This window comes from Saccostrea echinata, unplaced genomic scaffold (assembly GCF_033153115.1).
Source record: "Saccostrea echinata isolate AGI-Se365-2 ecotype Australia unplaced genomic scaffold, CSIRO_AGI_Sech_v1 ptg000054l, whole genome shotgun sequence".
Classification (NCBI taxonomy): domain Eukaryota; kingdom Metazoa; phylum Mollusca; class Bivalvia; order Ostreida; family Ostreidae; genus Saccostrea; species Saccostrea echinata.
This window is the reverse complement of record NW_026889803.1, coordinates 19,865,815-19,888,396: the sequence shown is the minus strand read 5'-3', so window position 1 is coordinate 19,888,396 and position 22,582 is coordinate 19,865,815. Positions and strand designations below refer to the sequence as shown.

The following is a 22,582-nucleotide window of genomic DNA, read 5'->3' as shown; positions in this document are numbered from 1 at the left end:
TTGAAAACAAAATTAACAATATGGGCATGTAAGTTAAGAATATTTTAAATCAATGCCTGGCAATTTAGCGTGTTCGAGCACAGTGTCCTTGTTGGAACAAAATATTCTACCTTACAAGTCACGTGACGAAATTAGTATTTACAGAGTTTGCTGAGGTAAGAAATCACGTGGTGAATTATGATATTCAACATGTCACAGCCCTTGGTTACAACAGAGAGTAAGCAGTTTTCTCTTTAAACCATGAGCGCATGTTTGTCTATTTATTTCCGTTTAACACAACATTAGTAATGCATATCGTTAATTACTGTTAAAAGGAGAATAGTAGAAAAACATGTGCTGACTATGTAATAAGTCAGTGAAAAAGTGGACGTCCTCATTATTGTACGGAGATTGTGATTTTCCCTGCCTTAGAAAAGAAAGATCCGTACTTCGTACTGTTTGCGTTTGTATATATTATATAGGGACTATAAATAGACTATATAATAAATACTTTTATTTAACGAATTACGTAAAGTTGAGATTAGATGTTTACCAGTGTATTTTGTCGCAAATTTCGCATGTCATTAAGTGCAGTCATCCTTTTTACAGATTACATGACTGATTTCATTTTATGAATTCATGTACTTCTAGTACAATTGATTTTTTTTAAAGAAACCTATTTTACATCACTTTAAATAAATAAAAATTGTGCCATTTTTCTTTTTTCTTTATTAATACATGTATTTAACTGACCCCAAGATTTGTTGACCTTGTAACTAAATAGTGAAATTGCAGTCATTTCATTCACAGGCACCTGACCTTACTTATTTTTCTTACAAAAAAAATATATATATACCCCCTACCTAATTATTAAGTAGGGATATATTTTTTTTTTTATTATAAGAAAAATAAGTAACGTCAGGTGCCTGTGAGAAAAAGAGATCATGTGGGTTTTTTTCTTTATACATGTTATTGTTTTTATGCTACTCTAATTTTAGACCCAATTTTACAATATTAGCTCCACCTCTCATGCATATATTTATCAACCTAATGTTCAATCAAGGACAGGTAAGTATACAAGTAAATTCTCCATATTTGGAAAGCAGTAAGGACAAAAAAAAATTGAATTATTTCATTGTATCACAATCTAAAATCATTTTAACTTTGAAATTTGGTTCCAAATTGACAAGATTCTTTAATAAACAAACAGAAGTGAAATAAAACAACAGAAGCGACTGAAAAAGAAAAAAAAACCCTGACGTTTAAAGTGCAGGCATCCTTTGTGACATGATCAATAGGATATCTTGTTTGATCTGTGTTCTAAAGCAAAGTTAATGTATTATTCCTCTGTATATGATGTTATACAATGTTTTAAAGTGCTATAATTACTATACTTTCATTCGTCGAGAAAGATTTGTTAAAAAAAAAAAAAAAAAAAAAAAAAACCCTATTACCCGCTGAATAATGAATCCAGCGTACCAACAGTTAACATTGCTTGACGACTGGTGATATTCCAAAATATTGACTGCGCTGAATTATTGCGCGCAATTTTCACTGTAATATGCATTTGTATCAAACATTCAGTACAGGCCCGTAGGAAGCAATTTCAGTTTGGGGGGGGGGGGGCACAGCCAAACATTTTTCAGTTGACAGTTGAGGGGGCACTACCAAAAATTTCCTGACAGGGGAAAAAAACAAAAACAAAAAAAAAACAAACAAACAAACAAAAAAAAAGGTCATCAGGTGTTTCTATTGAGGGGGCACAAGCATATAGTATATAGTATCTATGTTTACTATAGTAATCTATATATCGGCAAAAATAATGGGGGGGGGGGGGCACGGCCCCCTGTGCCCCCCCCCCCGTTCCTACGCCATGCAGTATAATATAATAAATATTGCATGTAGTTGAGTGTAACATTGGAAATTTTTTACTATAGTTTTCTTGGGGTGAAAATTTTCAATGTTACACTCAACTACATGCGGTATTTATATAATATCCGTACAGGGAAATTTTTGCCCCATTTTATTCTGAATGTTTTATTCAAATACAAAGAAAGGTGAAGCGCGCGCGCAAAGATTTCGCGCAGGCACTTCTTTTTTGAATATCACCAGTCGTCAAGCAATGTTGACTGTTGCTAAGTTCTATCGGGTTGGAGGGCGTGGCTTCATCAATCAGAGGTAATTAAATAACAATGTTTTTTAACAAATGTTTTTCGACGAATCAAATTCAAGTAATGTACATGAAAGTATATAATATAATATTAATATATCCCTCCTTTTAAGGCTTGCTACATGATGTACATTTCAAGAACATCTTTAGAATTGTTATTATTGATACGTGAAATTTGAACAACTATGAGTAAATTCTTTGTTTAGTCATTATCTACAATATATTGTATACTAATACTACTTGTATCTAAGCAATTTAAACACATTTTGTTTTTCTTTTTAAACCTTCATACAGACTTCTTGTATTTAGTAGGAAATACATGTAGAATTGATGAGAATTGTACCACACCTATTATTGATAACAACCACATACCCTAGGGAAAACATGACAATAACGAATTAACAGTCCTGGGGTTCTATTCCCTTTCAAATTTTTTTTCCCCTATAACTTGCATTTAAGATAAAATGAGCTGTATGTTTCATATGTTTCTTTTTAAGTAATGTCCTGAATATACATAAGAAAATGCATCCTTTTAACAACAAAGGAGGATAGTTTTATTATTCTTTTTTTATATATATCATCCTACATGGAGCTCCTTTTTGCGGGGGTGGGGTTGTTCCATCATAATATAAAGTGTGGAGACTATATATAAATTTACTACACATATAAAAAACATGCAAAAAGAGAGAATGTTGTGTCGACTGTATCTTGCTTTCTATAAGTTAGAGCAGTTCAAATATACCATAAATTGAACTGTTTTACCACAAACGTATTAATTTGGCAAGTCTTAGATGACCACATATGATACATGTATATACTGATCAATGGTATCTATTTTTTTTTTTTAATTTTCATCGTCCATTTAACATTCAAGATCGGTGCAATGTATACAAGTCCGTTTATTTGTACACAAAGGGGATGTGATCTATATTGTAAGATATATGTTACACAGTTACTCGTCTGTTGTGAAATTCATCATAACCAACTTCCTGAAAATATGCAAACTTTTACACTGCTTTATAGTTCTTTATTTGTGGTGTGCTATAAATAAGTAACTTGTTTAAAAAGTAATGTCAAAATACCAGGGGATCAAACGTGATCATATGTCCGTGACAGAACAGGCGCAAAAAGTGTTCCGCTTCATTTAAATTGGATAGAGAGATAAAAACATGGCCACGTTGTCAAAATTTCTTGATAGGAAGACACATAAATGAAAGTTTATTCAAGATAAACAAGGTAAGATTTTAAGAAAATTATTGATATGAAAGCTAGATCTTGTCTAATAACTCAAGTGTCCGTGAAAGTCACAAGATAATCTTCTGGAATATGACCATGACCGATTTCCTAAGATAGTCTGCGCCCAGGAACAACAAACGTAAGTAACATAGAAAATATGCATTCAACAATTTAAAATTCTACATTCATTAAGAATAGGTATTTAAGTTCGAGCGGAAGATGCCATGGGATACAATTCATGATAAAATAATGATATATCCCGGAAACAATTTATACATGTGTATATCACATGCAGGCAGGTAGTATTGGGGGGAGGGGTCTGCCTTCTTTTAACCATAATTTAGTAATAAAGACCGGTAAGGTGCCCCCCCCCCCTGTTTTGTAGTATATTTAAATCTTCTCATGTTAATGTATTCAACAATTTTTTCTCCTGAAAAGACACTTTTCCCTTTTTCACAGATTTTTCAGGGAATTCTCTATTACTTTTACCGCCCCCTTTCAAAAACTATTCTACGTTCCTGGTATACATGTTTTTACTGTATGAGAAAATATGTTCTCCCTCGCTTATTCTAACATGAAATCGAAAAAAAAATATCCAAATTAAAGCGTAAAAAATCTGAAAAGACATCTATTGATTTTATTTTTAAACAACTTTTGTACTTTTAAAAGAGGATTTACGAAGTGGTAGCATATTTAATATAGCACTACACCTGTTCTTACAAAATCCGTATACAAATAATTTAAAACAAACATTTAAAAAGAAATATAGTTAGAATATTTCCATGATAGAAATTAAACATGGAGTAAAGAAAATGAGAGATCAAATATCAAAATTCAAGCCCAAAAGGTGACAACTCAACACATTAAATCATTTTTCTCTCAGTAATTTACGTTGCCGCTTTACACAGTGGCATCTAAGCCTTATTATCTATATATCGAATAAGCAAATAATGAAAAAATAACAAAATATCGTCTGGATTAAGAATTATTCTTTTTTAATTCTGAATACGTACCTACAGAGTGTATCAATCTTTTCAAATTTGCCTGAAGACTTTCAAGTCGTCTATATTGACTAAAACTTTATTTGCTATTGCTTGAAAAGAAAAAAAAAGTATTATTTAAAAAAAAAACAATTCCGAGAAGGCATAGGTGTTACCACAAGGAGAGGAGCAGTCAGATGTGGGGAGTACTATATGTTGTACCCCCTCGCTTTTACTACCCCCCTCACCTCATTTTTTACTTGCTTTCCCGGTCCTTTTAAACATTTTTTTCTTTCTTTTTTTTTTGTTATGATTATTGGGGGAAGGGGGGTGAGACCCCTCTTTAAGGTCAGTGACTACACCTCTGAGAAAAATCCTTTTGAAAACATAACTGTAAGTAAATAACACATCAACAAGACATTCTGGAACAATATGTATAATTAATACAGAGGATTCTTCACAAAAGATGAATGCAATGTATTGTAATCTACGGTACCCAGCTGCTTGAATGTTGAAAATGATTAACAATCAATTTTTTTCTAGGAGAAAACGCCTTTATCCTTACACCCAAGCCCAAAATCACGCTTCTTTAGTTAAGAATGAACACGTTTGATTAAATTAATGAATCCTCATGATTTCAAACACATTTGATAAAAAAAGTGGTACGATTAATCCATGTGAAACTATTTTGATTGTTCATCAAAATAAGCATTTGTTTTCTTTGCCTGCCAATCCACCGTTTTCTTTTCATATTTCAATGCGTTGTAGCTTTGATAGTCTTTCCGAAAAATATGAAGAAAAGTTTAATTATACATCATAAGTTTTCAGGGACTTATTATTTTTTTTTTTATTAAAGTCTATGAAAAATCCCCAAAAGTCTGTCATATTTTCAGCGGCAATGTGCTCTCTAAATTATATATTTTTTCTTTCTCTTTCATTGTTTCAGATCATGAATACATGGAATAAAAATTCCAGAATTGAAAAAGTTTATTTCAATTTGTCTCAGCAGAACAAATATTTAAAGTATACAGTAATTTTACGAATCTAATTCAAAGTATTTGAAATGAATCTAAAAGTAAAATTATCACCAGTAATCAATATCACAACGTCGGAAGTGAGGTTAGCTATAAAGAAAAAAATCGAAGTTTTTATGCAGTTTACATTTAATTACACAGAGAGAAAGAAAAAAAGAAAGAAAAGGAAAGAAAGAAGAGAAACAAAACTTGTAAAATATTACTTCCTTATAAGCACGATTTACCAGTCCCTGGAATTACTATGGTATTAGCAAACACAAACAACTGAGTCAGATAACATTAAAAAAAAGAACTTACACAAATAAACTTTTTTTTTGCTATTTGACAAAATGATGCTGCTTATAATAATTTAGTAGTCTGATAACAGAGCTATACATGTGTAAAATGCTGTGATATAATTGAATCAGCAATTTGTTTCAATTTCAAAACAACTTACAATTTTATTGTGATAATGTCATAGCTAGATTATTTTATGAAGGCATAAAATTCTCGAGTTAAAGAGACATTACGAAGTAATGCTATATATCTGCTTCTTCAATGCCAGATTTTTCTGTGCATTGCCTATTGATTGGACAAGCTGGAACTATAAATGACGAAAATAACGTGATTATCGGTTGTATTATTGAACTATAAGAATCTAGTGACATTTAAAGGGTAGTTGTGGACTGATTTTGTGAGAAAAAATGCAAAGATCCTCTGTCACAAGAGTTTTGTTTTTAGTCACATGCATATCTCGCGAGATTCTAGCCTGAATGTGATTATACATTAGCTTGAGATATAAATCGATCTCTATTTCTCTTCTTCTATAGGGACTTATCGATCTCTGACAGACAGCATAATTTATCGAAAAATTGTTGCCATGAAAAGGGTGGTTAAACAACTGACAGATGGATTCAGTGTTTTATCATAGTCACGGGTAACTGTAGTCGGTAAGTCATCAAATGTTGTACATGTTGTAAGTATGGCAATTGTTAAAAAAAAAGTTGGCTTTTTATTATTATACTACGTGGGAAATTCAAGCCTCAGTGGTAACATATGGTTTTTATGGTCTGTGGTGGTCGGACTTTAACTAGTTTTGCTGAATTACGAAGTAAAATGAATATAGTAAATGTTTAAAAAGATGGTAATAGAAATTATGTCACTGTTCATTGAGATAAAAAAAAAAACAGTTAATTTTTTGAATATCCGCTTGAATGTATAATATTCTATTTGGACTAAAGAAATGCCAGTCTATATAGACCACGCTGTGACATATGTTACATTTGATAGATATTCATTTACATGTATATCGTATGTAGATACACTCATTTTATCACATAAATGAGAAAAGGTTTTTGTTGTTTCAGTATATGACTCGCAAGGATGGGAGTGTCTTCCAAACTAAATGAGGTATGGGTGACCTTAAATCGTAAGAAAACGGTCACTGAAGATTTCCACGAGACCCCACTAAAACGATGTCTCAGCACTCTCGACCTCACCCTCCTTGGAATAGGACACATGATAGGGGCAGGGATCTATGTACTAACAGGAACTGTGGTCAAAGACCTTGCGGGACCCGCCGCTATACTCTCCTATGTGTTCGCGGCGTGTGCTGCTATTTTAGCCGCCTTGTGTTATGCCGAGTTTGGGGCTAGAGTACCAAAAGCTGGATCCGCCTATTCGTACACTTACGTGACGCTAGGAGAAGTATGGGGATTTATTATCGGTTGGAATATTTTACTTGAACATCTTCTTGGCGCTTCTTCCGTTGCTAGGGCATGGAGTGGTGGCTTGGACTCAATATTCAATGGTGCAATAAAAAATTCTACTCTAAAGCATATAGGATATTTAAGTCATGATAACGTGTGGTTGTCGGATTATCCAGACTTTGTGGCGTTTGCGGCAACAGTCGTAGTTTTTCTTGTGGTGGCAACAGGCGCCAAATTTGCCATGAACTTTAACAATATATTCACAATAATCAATTTAATAGTCATAGTGATAATTATTTCAATGGGGTTCTATTACGCCGATCTGAAGAATTGGACGGAGCATGGCGGATTTTTCCCACACGGATTCGGTGGCGCATGGGCAGGAGCAGCCACATGCTTCTACGCCTACATCGGATTTGAAGGCGTTGCAACCGCTGGTGAAGAAGCCAAAAACCCCGAGAAATCCATTCCCATAGCAACTATTTTGTCTTTGGGCACAGTCACTGTTTTATACGTACTAGTGACGTGTGTTTTAACCTTGATGGTCCCTTATACAGACGTAGATCCAAATGCAGCCTTCCCATTTGCGTTCGCAGCACAAGGTGCACAATGGGCAAAATATGTCGTTGCCTTGGGCACATTATTTGGAATCACCACCTCTCTACTAGGCGGCGCTTTCTCTCTACCAAGAGCCGTCTATTCCATGGCAGCAGATGGCTTGCTCTTCCAGGTCTTTGCCTACGTTCATCCAAAAACCCAAACCCCGATCTGGGGAATCTTCTGCTTTGGTTTGCTTTCAGCTCTGATGGCTCTTCTGTTTGAAATAGAAACTCTGGTAGAGTTCATGTCCATCGGAACTATCTTAGCGTATACCATTGTCGCCGTTTCTGTTATCATCTTAAGATACGCACCGGTTCACAAATGTCAATTCAAACTTAAACCCCAAGAAGAAACAACGGATGACAACACCAGCGTCAGTGAAGAAAGCGCAATCATGAAGAAATCCAAAAGTCATGACGATTTTGGCAAACTGAAGGATCATTTAAGACATTTACCAATATTAAAATCATTTGATCCTGGAAATGCAACTATTTTAGCAATCTTACTGATGGTGGTGGCAATAATTTGTTTTTGTGCCGTTCTGGTGCCCGGATATCAATATTTGGCAGATGGTGCTTGGTGGGCAATCATTCTGGAGATCATTTTTGGTGCAATAATCGTCTTGTGTTTTCTGATATTGATCGCTCATGAAAAGAATGACGCCTTCCTAACTTTTCAGGTAATAAAAATTATCAGAGTTGGTCATTATGATAGCTACTCATATTTCTTTTGTCTATAAATAAGAGCATCTCATCATTATGGCCTATTGATATTTTACGGTGGAAGTGCCAATGTCTATGTAATATGGTGGTAAATGAACTTCAGCTCCTCACAAATTAATATCGATAGTTATATACGGACTTGATGATAAACGTCGATTAAAACATCATACAATGTCTAAATCTCTTGACTACACTAAAGAGCTAGAACTGCTTTTCTTATATACTGTTTTGATGATTATACTACTGGTATTGTGTACATGTATTACCATATATTCTCTTTGTAGATTCCATTTGTACCATTAATCCCCTGTCTCAGCATTTTTTGCAACATCACTCTAATGATGAAGCTAAACTATTTAACGTGGATACGACTGGCAATATGGCTGGTAATAGGTAAAGCATCAGTCGCATTAAATTATCATTGTACTTCTGTAATGACAAAGCTTCTAAATTTCATGATAAATCAATGACAGGCTAGGAAATTCCCAGGATAGAAAAACTTGGATTAGAAATCTGACAATGGAGTTCGGTCACGAACTCCGGTAATGAACATTATTCCGTAAAAAATCAATTATTTTGATGAAAACTTTTAACTTTTGCCGGATGTATCTAATTCTACCACTTCACTGATATTTTAATCCCTTTCTCTGTTTTAACTGTAGGTTTGCTGGTGTACTTTCTATATGGTGTGTGGCATAGCCGGGAGCGAGAGACGCCCCAGTACGGAGAAATCGTGGGATACACGGGGGACGCCAGTATTTCATGTAGCACCATCAGCAAAATGGAGGAGGAAATTGTACAACAACAGCCCAAACGCGCCGAAGGCGAGGAAGTTCATATAGGCGTCGGTGAATTATGATAACCTAATATGTTCTAATGTTTTATATAACCAAATAGCCGTGAGAATTAAGTACTGTAACAGGGTACGTGGCGATCGAGTAGGTTCAGAATTGGCATCGAGGAATCATTCAGTTTTTTTTTCCTCGGCTGCTGAAGAAAAACATCCAAACACAACTGCAGGCTGCTGTGTGAACAAAATTGCAAAGTTTCTCATATTACTCTGATAATAAGGATATATGAAACTTTTGCTTGGTTTTCGATCGGGAGTTTTCACTTTTTAGCCCAAAAACAATTACAGAAAATGTCACTGCTGTTTGAAAAAAATTACAAAATTTCTCGTATTACTCTGATAATTAGGATATATGAAACTTTTGCTTGGTTTCCGTTTTGGAATTTTCTCTTTTTCAGTCCACAATAATTTACATGTAATTTATTTTTGTGCAATAGATAGGACAAGAGTTTTATTACATTATAAAGCGAATTGGAGAGTTGTACTTTAAATGCAGGGGGAAACCTCATGCAGTAATAAATATTCTTTATGAGGGACCAGTGAGTGTGAATATGAAAAATGTGTCTTGAAGACTTTTTCTTTTTAATTTCTACAGGCGAATAAATGTTTTTTTTAGTCTGTTCCTCAAATCAAATATTTTAAAAGAAGTAAATGGTAAACCACTATTATAAGCTTGTGTTACAACCTTGGTATGAAAAAAAAAATTAATAATGAAAGACATGGAAATTGTAAGAAATATATAAATCTTATATAGATATTGCGTACATACGCTTTCTATAGTATTCACAATAGAATCAGATCGGTTACACATGTTCGTGGGTTCTTTTAGGGTAGATGTCTCTAGACATTTAGTATATAGAGGGTAGAACTTAACGTATCTAGACTGTAAATGTAGAATGTCTTTGTCTTAATATCTATCTATGCGTTCAAGAATTAATGTACGACTATTCCATATTTATATCATATTCGCCAAAACTACAAAGTGTTTGTTGTTATCTGGTATTTCAGAGATATATGTATATCACTGTTGTCTTCATTAAAAGAAATGACGTTTGTTTTGTGTTATTCTATGTGTTTACCTGGTCAGAGTACAAAACTTCCGAGGTATATATATATATATATATATATATATATATATATATATATATATATATATATATATATATATATATATTAGTATATAGATAGTAGGAAGCAATTTCAGTTGTGGGTTGCAATATTTCTTGAAAAGGAAATAAAAGAAATTAAAAATATATATAAATATATCAAAAAGAAAAATTGTCATCAATATAATTCTTGAGGAAGCACACTGAAAATTGGCTTTGTTTTCTATTGTTTGATATACATGTACGTATTTCAAAATTTGGGGAGTGAGGTGGACACCTGTAGACCGTTTTACCGTTTATAACTTCATTTATAAAGGGTTGAAAACAAAGTGGTACATGAAAATAGCTATAGAGAATAGCGCCAGAATCATTTTTTAACTTACTGATGATATATATAAAACAAATGTATATTGATTATTTAAAATTTCCTTTAAAATTCGAAAAGTTAATTAAGGTAAGTCCCTACTCGAGTGACGTCACCGATAATGGTATTTTATTTGAATTACATAATTATCAATAATAGAATTATTGTAAACTTTTAAATATGATACTGCATAAGTAGCAGTGCAGTGTGAATTTGATTCCACGTCTAAAATGGTTTTGATCTTCAACTTTACAAAATGGTGTAACTGATGTACTTACACCTGCACATTGTACAACCGAGGTCTACTGTTCATACAGTATTTACAGTAGTAACTATTTTCATAAAAATAGTAATGTGCGTGATTTATTTTTTCTTAAAATATAGACTTTTACCGTGTATCAAAACAAGCAAATGAAGTCAATTAGCTATTTTCTGAAGAAATATGTTTCATTGATAGTTTTCAAGTTTGTATTGATTGATTTACACATGTTCTAGGAGTTGAAAAAAGAAAAAAGGCCTGTGAAGTACAACACATATTTTTAGCCCTTTAAACAAAATCTAATATTTTAAAAAGAAGGTGTTAAACAATGAAATTCTAAAAATATGTACAATGTCAAATTTTATGATAATTTTAAAATTTTCATTTGCTATACTTTTAATATATGAATGAAAGTGACACTAACTATATGAATTTTAATAACATGCATGATAACAGATAAACTGTAGTTTATGTTATAACACAATGTAGACCTGCAATATGGTTTTACAATTTTACCATCAGTGAAATTTGAGAAGTAATAGTTCTTAACAAATTTATGCTAATATAAGTTGATATAATTTACATGGTTTTTTAAAAATAGTTACGCGGTTGCGGCAAGTCGATATAACATCGGGTTCGGAATTCACAGAAGTCTTCATGTTACATGCCCATTTATGAATGACCGACGAGAAAAAAAATCAAAGAGGTATGCTCCGTTGAATGAAGGTGTTAAAAAGAATTAATCTTGTCATTTTGGTAGTTTTTTTTAATCTACATCGAGACCAAGAAACAGAATAATTTTTCAGTTTTATTCGGAAAAGCTTAGCGATAACAACAAACACGCCTCTGACATGTTTACCTTTATTAATTCATTTTTTAAATTTTTCAGCAGAGACATTATTTCAGTTACTCGTTCTGTTTTGTAGGTCTAAGGAGTGAAAGTTTCTCAATGTGATTGTGGGTTTTTAGCAATTCTTAAAAAAAAAGTTAATGGATTACAATCATGTATACACTGTCATAAGTATGCATAGGCTGCTATAAGTAGTTATGGAGGGCTCTTGATTGTCTTCAATGAAGACCATTCAGTTTTCAATGTTGCTAAACTGCAAACTGATTAAATCAAATTTCTTTTTCTCTCAAACATGTCAAAGTTTTAAATTTGTAACAACCAGAATCACTGAAAATGGAGAAAAAAACCCATTTTTTTCCCCCACATATTTTTTGTACTGATTCAGAAGTATACAGTTCAACTTCGGTATCTCGAACACGAATATCTTGAATAGTGAATACCATGGATATGTCAAAGTGACAGGGAAGTCCTAACCACGTATTAAGTATTTTGCAGTCGATACCTCGAACCCTTGGATATCTCGATTTAGGTTTTTTCTCGGTCCCATCAAGTTCGAGATAATGAGGTTTGACTGTGTATGTAAACAGATATGGACCATATTAGTTTAGATATAAAAGTAAATGCAGTTGCTTACTTGATATACTGTGCATTGAATATGTGCTACAAATATAATTATGTATAAATATTTTACAAAATCTTTGAGGGATATTTTTATTTGTAGATGGCAGTAATCAGTAAACTGACCCAATTTCAATGACAGAGCTGAAAATCTCTATATCTGGGTCGGATACATGTCTCTGGGTCAATGAAGATGTCGGGTGACATATTTCAGTCTCTGGAGAACAACACCAGTATCGATGTGACCAAGTGGAATCCCTTGCAGTGTTACCTTTGTAATGAGAAATATGACGACCCTTGTATATTGTCATGTTACCATAGTTACTGCTCCCAGTGTTTGAGAGGCCGTGCCAGTGAGAATAAACTTAGTTGTCCACTATGTGGGTGAGTAAGAGTAAGAGATAAGTTGTTTTATTTTTTTCTACAGAAAGCCATCATTTCAAACCAGGTGTAATTCAAACATGTCACATTTTTCAATTTAGCAGAATGGCTTGAGGGGAGTTAAAACAAAATCTTTGTTATCTTTCATACTTAATGAATTCAGTGTTATACAGTGTATTGGTTATTTGTATATGTGTACAGAAATGATTTTTTAAACAAGTTTTTGAATTTTTAGAATGGAATATATCATAAACATGTCAAAAACAGATGAATGAAAAAGTTGAAAATAACTTTTCTTGAACTTTTAGAATTGAAAAATATCTTGTTTCAGAGAGAGGGATTGTCCCCATCTTGTATGCCTCCATTCTTTAAGGGATTTGAATTTTAATCAGCTTACTATGTACAGCCAATATCTTTTAAAAATTACAAGAAATATAACTATATAGACAGATAGGTAATCTGTAGTAATGTGAAGCGTAAAGCTGACAATTTGTGATGTATTTTCCAGGTGTGTAACAAATCTGAAGGATTCAGAATCCTTACCTTCTCCAGATCACCTGATGAAATTCCTGGTGGATCAAAGTTCACGAGAAGACATGGAACCATGTGCCAATTGTGATGAGGTTTTACATTGATCTTGCTAAATTATCATTTAATTGTCTCAGATAAAAGAATGACCCATGCTTGCCAACATACTTTAAAATATGTTTTATGTTACTCCCTGGCCTTTTTACTTGTCTAAATTCTGACAGATTACTTGATATTTGATGAAATAATAAATATATCTTATTGTACATGAGATATGTCAATGCAATGGATGGTCAATTGAAAAAAAAGTGTATCTTTGAACATATGAGAGCAAGTTACTCTCCAGTCCCTCTAAGTTTTAATTCTACAGTAATATATTCTTGCATGTTTCTTTGTTTTTACCAACTTGTATTTTGTTTTACAGGTTTCATCAGAAATGTTTTTCTGCAATACATGCTCCCAAGCACTTTGTCTGACATGTCGTACAGAAACTCACAAAGCCAAAATGTTTGCCAGTCACGACGTGATAAATCTATCCAAAAGGACAAAAGAAGTTCACCGTGAATGTTGTAAGACTCCTTGCAATGCTGGTATATTCTTTGATAGGAAAATGTTTTATACAAGAAATACATACACTGTAGTACAGTTGAACGTCTGTGTCTCGCAACAGCAATATCTCAAATACTATGGATATTACAAAGTCATTTGGAAGTCCCAGATCCTTTTTCTCTATGTATTAAACACCTTCAAGTTTGAGTTAAGGAGGTTTTACTGTAATATATGTACCATTGTTATTTACAACACACATGCAGTTTTATAGAATCACATAATTTATCCAAATGTACCCTGAAATGTTTGAGGTAGCAAATCTATCCTCAATAAGCTGCACAAAAATAATTGTCATGAAAAAAGTTTAATTAATGTAGTTCAAGAAGATATTTTTGAGAGATCGCAATGAGAATAGTTTAATTTTTTTGCAGTAACTCATAGGGAGCCATACATCTTGTTTTCAACTGAGAAGAAAGCCATGCTGTGTATAAACTGCTTCAGGGACATGAAAATGTAAAAGTTTAAACCTATATTAAAGTAGATACATGTATTCTTAGCCATGTGGTTATTTGGAAGATTTATTTGCATGTGTGATGTTTGACAGGGAAAGTCGGTCTCACTGTATGGATCTAGAAACAGCTTACACACAGGGATGTAAGAAACTTGACCAAAGAATGCAGGTACGTGTATGAGAAATGAATTTAAAAGTTACCCAAGTTATAAGCATATAACCTGGCTTTGGGCAGCTTACACTTTATAAACCATGAACCAGTTTATAAAAAAAGGCGCAAACTTTATTCTGTACATACATTAAGAAAGTAACAGGAAAAATTTCAGATTTCTTGTGATTGCGGGTGGGGATATTGACTGAGGAGGGCGATTATGCCTCTCCAGAAATAATCACTTGTGTCAATGTTGAATGCAGTAAATCAATTTTCATTCACAAGAACATTATTTTCGTGTAATTACATTGTGTGAGAGACTATCTGCTTGCAAATATTTTTTTCTCCTTTGTATTTTTTTTCATCAAGATTACAGACAACAATAACTGGAAATTTTTAAAATTTTATGTCGTGTATGAATACCAAATAGATGTCTTGTGAAGATAAAGTGTTGCGAAAAATTTCGTGATCCACAGTAAATCATACATTTGCAGGCTGTCAGAGAACTTCAGAATTCAGCCAGGGACACAATATTCCTTCTGAAGGCCCTTCTCACTGAAATACAGCAAAGCTCAGAGGATGAAAAGAAAGCCATTACGGATCTGTTCGACCTCATGATGGAAAAGATCACGGAAATGAAAACGGAACTTCTGAAAGAGGTTGACAGGTACTAAGCTGTTGTATTCTTATTCATAAATGTTCTATCATGCGTGTACTTTTGTTGACTTACATGTACTTTATCAGTTTTATAATTTTTAGAGAAACTTTATTTGTTATATATTTTTGGATTTTACATTGTAAATATGTGTTAGAAAAAGAACTTATGAAAAAATATTGATAAGCACCTGTGGTATGTACAGGGGAAAAGATATAGACTTCTTCAGTAGTTAATAGAATAAAATCTGATGCATTTCGGTATTTATTTTTCAGGCAGTACCAAGAGAAAGAGAAGGCATTTAAGAAGGAGTTATCTACCCTTAGCACCCTATTACCTACTCTACATACTCATCTGGTCACATGTTCAGCCTTCACCAGCTCAGCCAATAGATTTGAGTTCTTAGATTTGGCATATGTAAGCATTCTTAGATCAGAATTTTGAAATTAAGTTGTTGTACATGTGTATCTTTTCAATTTTAGATTCAATGTTTTATGAGGTGGATCTGAGGGGAATGGATTTGGCCACCACTGGAGTCTTAATGTTTCACAAGATTTCATGCTGCTAAATACCCTCATTCACACTGAAGTGATTAATTTTTAACATTAAGTATGGAATTTATATAACCAGGTACTAATTTTTTTTTTTAATTTTTAGATTTTGATGGATCGTTTGAAATCCATAATTAATCAGCAGCACCCCCTTCACCCCTCACAGAGTGGACAGATTTGTACAGACTATAAAGTTCACTACTCCAAGTAAGATCCCAATATGGACACAAGATAGTGTATACAGTTTTAATTTTCAACAATTTTTTTTAATCATTGAAGGAATTTAACCACAGCTAAAGTATTGTGAAGATTTTATTATGATAATTAATGTGCTTTTATTTTGATTGAGTGGATTAATTTATTCAGGTGCTTGGAGCCCCTGTTGTTTCCCTCCAGATCTCCGGCTCCACTGAGTAACATCCCCACTGCATCCCCCCTCACTGATTCTACCTCCAGCATTCCTAGGTAGGAATATAAAAAAGTACCTCTTTTGACCTAATTGTGAACTGAAATGGAGGAAAGATTTTTTTTAGGAAAAATGTAAAGTGAAAACTCCTCTGGCATTTAGTTGCTATTATCTGGAAAATAAATGTTTGGGCATCAATTTAAACCATCAGTGCATTTGTAAGCATAACACAGTAACTATATCTTTACCTAAGTACACGTAGAATAGAGTATTGGATATACTTGTGGTTGAGGTGATTTTCATTTGAATGGATATATTTCAACATATTTAACTTTATGTGAAGAGTATATCAAGACGCATTAGCACATAAAAGTATTGATATCAAAAGACAGAAAATGAGCTCTCATAATTTTGAATTTTTAGTACCCTTCCTATGTCCACCACAATGACCACCCACACCTTGAATTCGCGGCAGCACTTCAGTGGTGGATCTGTTCAGTTTGGTCGCCGCGGTTACACCCTGCCAAAAATATCCTTCACAGATACAAAGAGCACCTTTGCAGAGCACTGTGGAGAATTTGAAGCCTCTCATAAAGTATTTCATTTGTGAATTTTTTTTTAATTCAAAGCCTCTCATAAAGTATTTCATTTGTGAAATTTTTTAAGAATTATGAAATATGTTAGTCTTATTTTCTCTATATTTGAAGGAGTTAAAATTGCAAACAAAAATGAATACATTTACCTCTACCGAAATAAGGTTATATGTTGAAAAGTCATATTTACAAATGATTCGATATTAGTGACAGATGGCAACATGAATTCTCTCAATGAAGAATTTTCTCTATATCTGTAAAATATTGGTAAGAATTTATTACATGGAATTTTTTTTAAAATGAGTAGCTTGTGTGTCAACGCATAGACAAGTTGAAGTTTGACGTCCAAGAGCTTCAGAGAGACCTCACGCTGCGTCGATGCCTGATCAAGTTGTCCTCCGTACAGGATCTGAGGGAGGAGATAACTGATCTTCAGAAAGATTTGGACGATTTATTTCTACTGACTGAGAAAAAACAACCGACGCTGGAGAAAGTATGTAAAAATTGATGCTCTGCGAAAATGATCAGGAAAAGGGTTAAGGATGTTGTAATTTTTAAATGGAGAATCTTCCTGCAGCTTAAGAAAAATTTATGTGGGAGAAAGTATGCAAAAAAATGTCGTCAGTGAAAATTATTCGGGGATATGGAAATGTACATTTTTCTAAAAGAGAATTTCCTTGTAGAAAAAAAAATATGTATCAGAATTTCTCTGTTTATTTAGAGAGACATTTCCAAGATTCGATAATTATAAGAAATGACTAAGAATCAAAATAATCACTCATTAATTTTATGAATATAAATAATATTTCACTCTTAACAGCATTGGGAAGATGTTCTGAAGAAAATTGCCACAGAACAAGAAGTTTACAAAGGTAATTTGTAAAAGATATTTGTGGCTTATAAATAAGTTTCTTGTCACTCATGAATTTTTTTGCTTTTCAAAAGAAGTGTATGTATTCTGTAATTTTGTTTACCAAGAAAACTATTTTTTTCACTGAAATATTATTTTCTCTCATCAAGTTCTTATACTTACATGTAGGTCAGTTGAATGATGTTCTGAGACTCAAGCAAGAAACTGGACATATGAACACAATTCTGACTCAGCTCAACTCTTTTGTGAAGTCCATTTCTTCTGTCACAGAGAGACTGGCTCCAAAGTAAATATAAAAGCTTATATCTAGTATTGTACATTACTGTAAGATGAAAAATAAATTAATGCACTCAAAATTTAGCACAATCATCCTCTTCAACTGATTAGTACAATCATAAATTAGCGCACTAAAGTTATAATGACAACATGCATTAGTACATAAGCATATACTCAAATTAGCAGGCAAGAAGGAGTGCCAAAGGTAATGAAATATGATAACTGCTAAAATAAAACATTAACATAAACTTTATGCACATTTTACTATTTTTTCATTGATATAGAAATACTGTGGTATTATTTCCCTGCGTACAAGCTCCATATCAGAGTTGCCCCTAAGAAATGAAATAGCAGGGGACATTGAAAAGGTAGACGGGGGTTTTGGGTTAATCACCTAACGGGGGTTGAAGGGGAATACGAAATAGCCAGGGGATTACGTCATTATAGACAGGGAAATTCCCCAGCCCCCGGATGTTAGGGACAACCCTGCATATACTGAAAAATCCACCCCTCCCACTTTTATTTCTATATTTTTGGACAGCAGTCAAAAACATAAATTCATTTTTATAAACATCAGTTTTGAACTGAACTTTTTATTTTATAATATCTGTAGACTGACACAGTGCAGTCAGGAGAGAGACCATGACAGCAGCATAGCGGCCATGTTTGAGGAAATCAATACCATGCAGCCAGATTCACAACACAGGTACAGAAGAACTTGTGTATAGAGTTTCAAAATTTTTTCAGTAATCATCAGATTTGTTAAAAATACAATATTGCAATATATGTGAAGAAAAATAAATAATGACAATTATATATGTAGGAGGAATTTTAGAAAGGTTATATTTTGAATTTTTGAGCCTGAGTAATTTTGTATCTTTTTTTCAGAGTTGATGCTATACGAATGGCTGAGGAAGAAAGAGAAACTCTTACTGCAGTAAACAGAGTTAACCCCCTTGACGAAGAACTAATCAAAACAAAGGGAATGCTAAAAGCTCCATCGGCCAGAAGAGAGGGTGTTTCTAGGCGTAACTCAACAAAGAGGGAATCTCGTGAATTCAAAGACACCCCATCTGTGGAGTCCCCAACCAAGGATAGTGCTCCTGAACCCTCTAGTCCTCCTAGGCCAACTACTGAATCACTAGAAACTACCAAGACAAATAAAGACAATGAGAAATGTTCCAGGGATTTTGTCAACTCAGATGATGCAAAAAGAAACTTGGAAAATACCATAGAGGATAAGAATGACTTCATTTATTCCAAAAGTCCTGAAATGAATAAGTCCCGGTGTGGTATGGGTGCATCCGAAAGAAAAGACTGTTGTGTTGATACAGATGCTAATAAAATTTGTGTCCCAGATTTGGAAATCACGGAATACAGTTCAGATACAAATGTGTTTGAAGATAATAGAAAAACTGATCAAATTGCTAAAGTAGAAAAGTAAATACCGGGTAGTATGGATTGTAAACTGTTAAAAAGTCAGTTCTGAATGTGCCAATTTTTTGTTTCACAACAGATGTTAAAACAGTTACCGGTATTTACATGTATGTTTTGGGTTGTAAATTTTTATTTTCTCAGTCGTTAAGCAAATCTCCCACTGTTATATTCATATTTCACAGTATTATAGAATTCCACCGATATACACTCTATATTGTATATTCACATACCACTACAGTTATATCAGTTCTTTCCTTATAAACTTGAAGGCAGATGTTCAGATAAATATTTTTATTGTATCCGTATACTTTGTTTTATACAAATATGCAATGTTTGTACTGTTTATATACATGGTAACATGAAATGTTAGAAATCCAGTAATGCACATCCATTTTAGTTCCACCTCAGGTTAAATATATAATGTAGCTTGAATGACACATCTCAAACACTGATATTTAACCTCGTCCTAAGGTCATGTTATATATGACCCTTGGGACATCATCCAATTCAAGATATGTGGATGACGTTGAATTTTGTCTTTTCATACATATATTTCAAAACATTGTTTTGAATGCTCCATCAAAAGATATTTCAATGTGATGTTCTTTCTGATGTGCAATTTTTTGGTTAAAATCATAACATTATAATAGTTTGAGGGGTTTTCTGCCAATATACATATAACTTAAAGAAAGGAAATGTCTTTGCTCTGATTTAAAGGAAGACTTCCATTACTTGTAGGATTTTTTTCTTGTACATTTTTTACCCTTATTTTCATAACAGTTTAGTGTATATGAAATATAAAGACACCTTTGCCTATGTCAAGTGTTTTTTTTTCACATGAAATTCATGTTTGAAATTCACATAGTAGAATTCTTGTGAAATAAATGGAAGTAAAATTTCTTTGAATGTCAAATCTTTTTAGTGAAATTGACATAAAGTACATTTGGTTTTTTATGCAAATGTTTGAAGATTGTGAAGATTTTATTCTCATTCTTTACAACTAAACCTGTAATACATGTAGATGATTTTCTGCTATAATTTCAATTTATTTTAAGTCACCAAGACATTAAAATTCTGAAAATGTGCTATATTTATATAAATTTACATTTTTATTAGCTCACCTTGACGAAGTCGAGATGAGCTTATGCTTTACCACTGGTGTTTACGTTGGTGTCGGCGTCTCGGTTTTAGGAGCAAGTCCATTCCCAAGTAACTATAAGCCCTACCTGGACCAAACTTGCATGGATGATGCATCTAGGGATGGACACTACCACACTTGCTTCGGATGCTGGATCTGACTAGATTTTCCAGATGAGTGACCAGGTTAAAGTTTTTGGAGCAGGTCCGTTCTCAGGTAACTTTAAGCCCTACCTTGACCAAACTTGCATGGATGATGCATCCAGGGATGGACACTACCACAATTGCTTCAGATGCTGGATCTGACCTTGATTTTCCACATGAGTGACCAGGTTAAGATTTTGGAGCAGGTCCATTCACAAGTAACTATAAGCCCTACCTGGACCAAACTTTCATGGATGATGCATCTAGGGATGTACACTAACCAACCTGCTTCGGATGCTGGATCCGGCCTAGATTTTCCACATAAGTGAATTTTAGCCATATTTTAACCAAATTAGCATGGATGATGTATCTAGGATGGACACTTCCAGACTTGCTTTGGATTCTGAATCTTACCTACATTTTCCAGATGAGTGACCAGGGTAATTTTTTTGGTGTAACTATATAATATTAAGGCTTGTTATGATTAAACTTGCATAGATGGTGCATCTAAGGATGAAAACTTCCAGACTTGCTTTGGATGTTGGACCAAAATTTTCTTGATTAGTAAACAGGTTAAGAGTTTTTTGAGCAGGTTTATTTCCAAGTAACTCTAAGTCCTACTTAAATGAAACTTGCATGGATATTGATCTTGGGATGTACACTAACTAGAAAAAAAAATTTGAATTGAAATTTGCCTTACTGGTAGATAACATTTGTCGAGGTGAGCATTGTAATCTTTGATTACCTATGTTTTGATAATTTGATAAGATCAAAATGCAAACAAATTTATGTTTTGTACTTTTCATGTGTAAAATCAATTTTCCAATATACATGTATATGCATACAAAACTAATAGCAAGATTAATTTATCCAACACTTTTACCTTCAATATATGTTTATTTTGTGTATTGCACATCTTTAAAATTGTTCAGTAAAGAAAGTTATTCAATATACTTTATTAATGAAGTTTTCATTGTTAAATTTGTGCACATGGGTGCCATGTTATTGAAAAAAACAAAGTGAAATTTACGAAAGTAATAAATTAATATGAGGCAAGTGCATAAGAACAAAAAATATATATTGCAAGATTGAGGGGGGGGGGGGGTATTGATATGTCTTTCTGTCTGTCCTCAAACGATCCGTCTGTAAACTTTTCACATTTTTTACTTCTTCTCAAGAACCAGCAGGCCAATTTTAATCAAAATTGGCTCAATACATTCTTGGGTTTAGAAGATTCTAAATTGTTCAAATGACATGCCCGCTTCCAAGGTGAAATACAGGGTGGGGTCATTAAAAAATTTTTCTCAAGAACCACTGGGCCAAAAAAGATGAAACTTATGTGGAAGCTTTCTGAGAAAGTGTAGATTCTAAATTGTACAAATCATGACCCCCAGGGTTAGGATGTGGCCACAATAGGGGATGAAAGTTTTACATTGAAATATGTAAGAAAAATCTTTAAAAATTTTCTTCTCATGAACCACTAGACTAGATAAGGTGAAAGATGTTATTAGGTTAGCTCTGTTCCTTCTGTGTTCCAAAGGTTCCCATCCTGTTTCCAAGTATTATGAATTTCTCGAAGCAATAATTGTAAGCCCAGTAACTTTTCTTGCAGCAAATAAGTGAACTTTTTCAAGCTTTTCAGTGTCTACCTTTGCGCATCCAGACCAAACTTCAACAATATATTCTAGCTGTGTCATTGTACATGTATAACAAGGACAGCGAGTTGTCCTAACCAATTTTATGAAAAAAGATTATGTTTTAAAAAATATCTAAAAATAATACATTAATTTAAATTAGAAATTTAAATAGATACAGATTTAATTTTGATAATACTTACGCACATTTAGACAGAAATAATTCGGATTCTAATTAGAAAAATATATATAGACTTAATTTCATTCACCAATTTATTTTGATGAATTTAATGATTTAATGT

General features: G+C 33.2%; 2 protein-coding genes across 2 annotated transcripts; both read left to right on the top strand.

Moving 5' to 3' along the window:
• The first annotated feature begins 3,365 nt into the window (after window positions 1-3,365).
• Window positions 3,366-10,314, top strand: LOC133205452 (cationic amino acid transporter 4-like). The gene is made up of 5 exons (XM_061341272.1): window positions 3,366-3,385; window positions 6,209-6,328; window positions 6,746-8,366; window positions 8,694-8,802; window positions 9,072-10,314. Exons 3-5 carry the CDS (start codon window positions 6,762-6,764, stop codon window positions 9,266-9,268), a joined length of 1,911 nt encoding a protein of 636 aa, XP_061197256.1. The 5' UTR covers window positions 3,366-3,385; window positions 6,209-6,328; window positions 6,746-6,761; the 3' UTR covers window positions 9,269-10,314.
• Window positions 10,315-11,661: 1,347 nt separating this feature from the next.
• Window positions 11,662-21,577, top strand: LOC133205475 (RING finger protein 207-like). The gene is made up of 16 exons (XM_061341301.1): window positions 11,662-11,694; window positions 12,560-12,840; window positions 13,346-13,460; window positions 13,790-13,934; window positions 14,346-14,427; window positions 14,519-14,594; window positions 15,071-15,243; window positions 15,507-15,648; window positions 15,889-15,989; window positions 16,149-16,247; window positions 16,612-16,783; window positions 17,089-17,274; window positions 17,602-17,653; window positions 17,821-17,938; window positions 18,542-18,634; window positions 18,817-21,577. The coding sequence occupies exons 2-16, from the start codon at window positions 12,644-12,646 to the stop codon at window positions 19,370-19,372; spliced, it is 2,307 nt and encodes a 768-aa protein (XP_061197285.1). The 5' UTR covers window positions 11,662-11,694; window positions 12,560-12,643; the 3' UTR covers window positions 19,373-21,577.
• Window positions 21,578-22,582: the final 1,005 nt, after the last annotated feature.

Excerpts from the sequence above, each read along its gene's own strand:
- LOC133205452 (XM_061341272.1), top strand. The coding sequence starts at position 6,762 with ATGGGAGTGTCTTCCAAACTAAATGAGGTATGGGTGACCTTAAATCGT. Across the intron at positions 8,367-8,693 it reads ACGCCTTCCTAACTTTTCAG|ATTCCATTTGTACCATTAAT; the intron begins GTAATAAAAATT and ends TTCTCTTTGTAG. Across the intron at positions 8,803-9,071 it reads GGCAATATGGCTGGTAATAG|GTTTGCTGGTGTACTTTCTA; the intron begins GTAAAGCATCAG and ends TTTTAACTGTAG.
- LOC133205475 (XM_061341301.1), top strand. The coding sequence starts at position 12,644 with ATGAAGATGTCGGGTGACATATTTCAGTCTCTGGAGAACAACACCAGT. Across the intron at positions 15,990-16,148 it reads TATAAAGTTCACTACTCCAA|GTGCTTGGAGCCCCTGTTGT; the intron begins GTAAGATCCCAA and ends TAATTTATTCAG. Across the intron at positions 16,784-17,088 it reads AATTTGAAGCCTCTCATAAA|CTTGTGTGTCAACGCATAGA; the intron begins GTATTTCATTTG and ends TAAAATGAGTAG.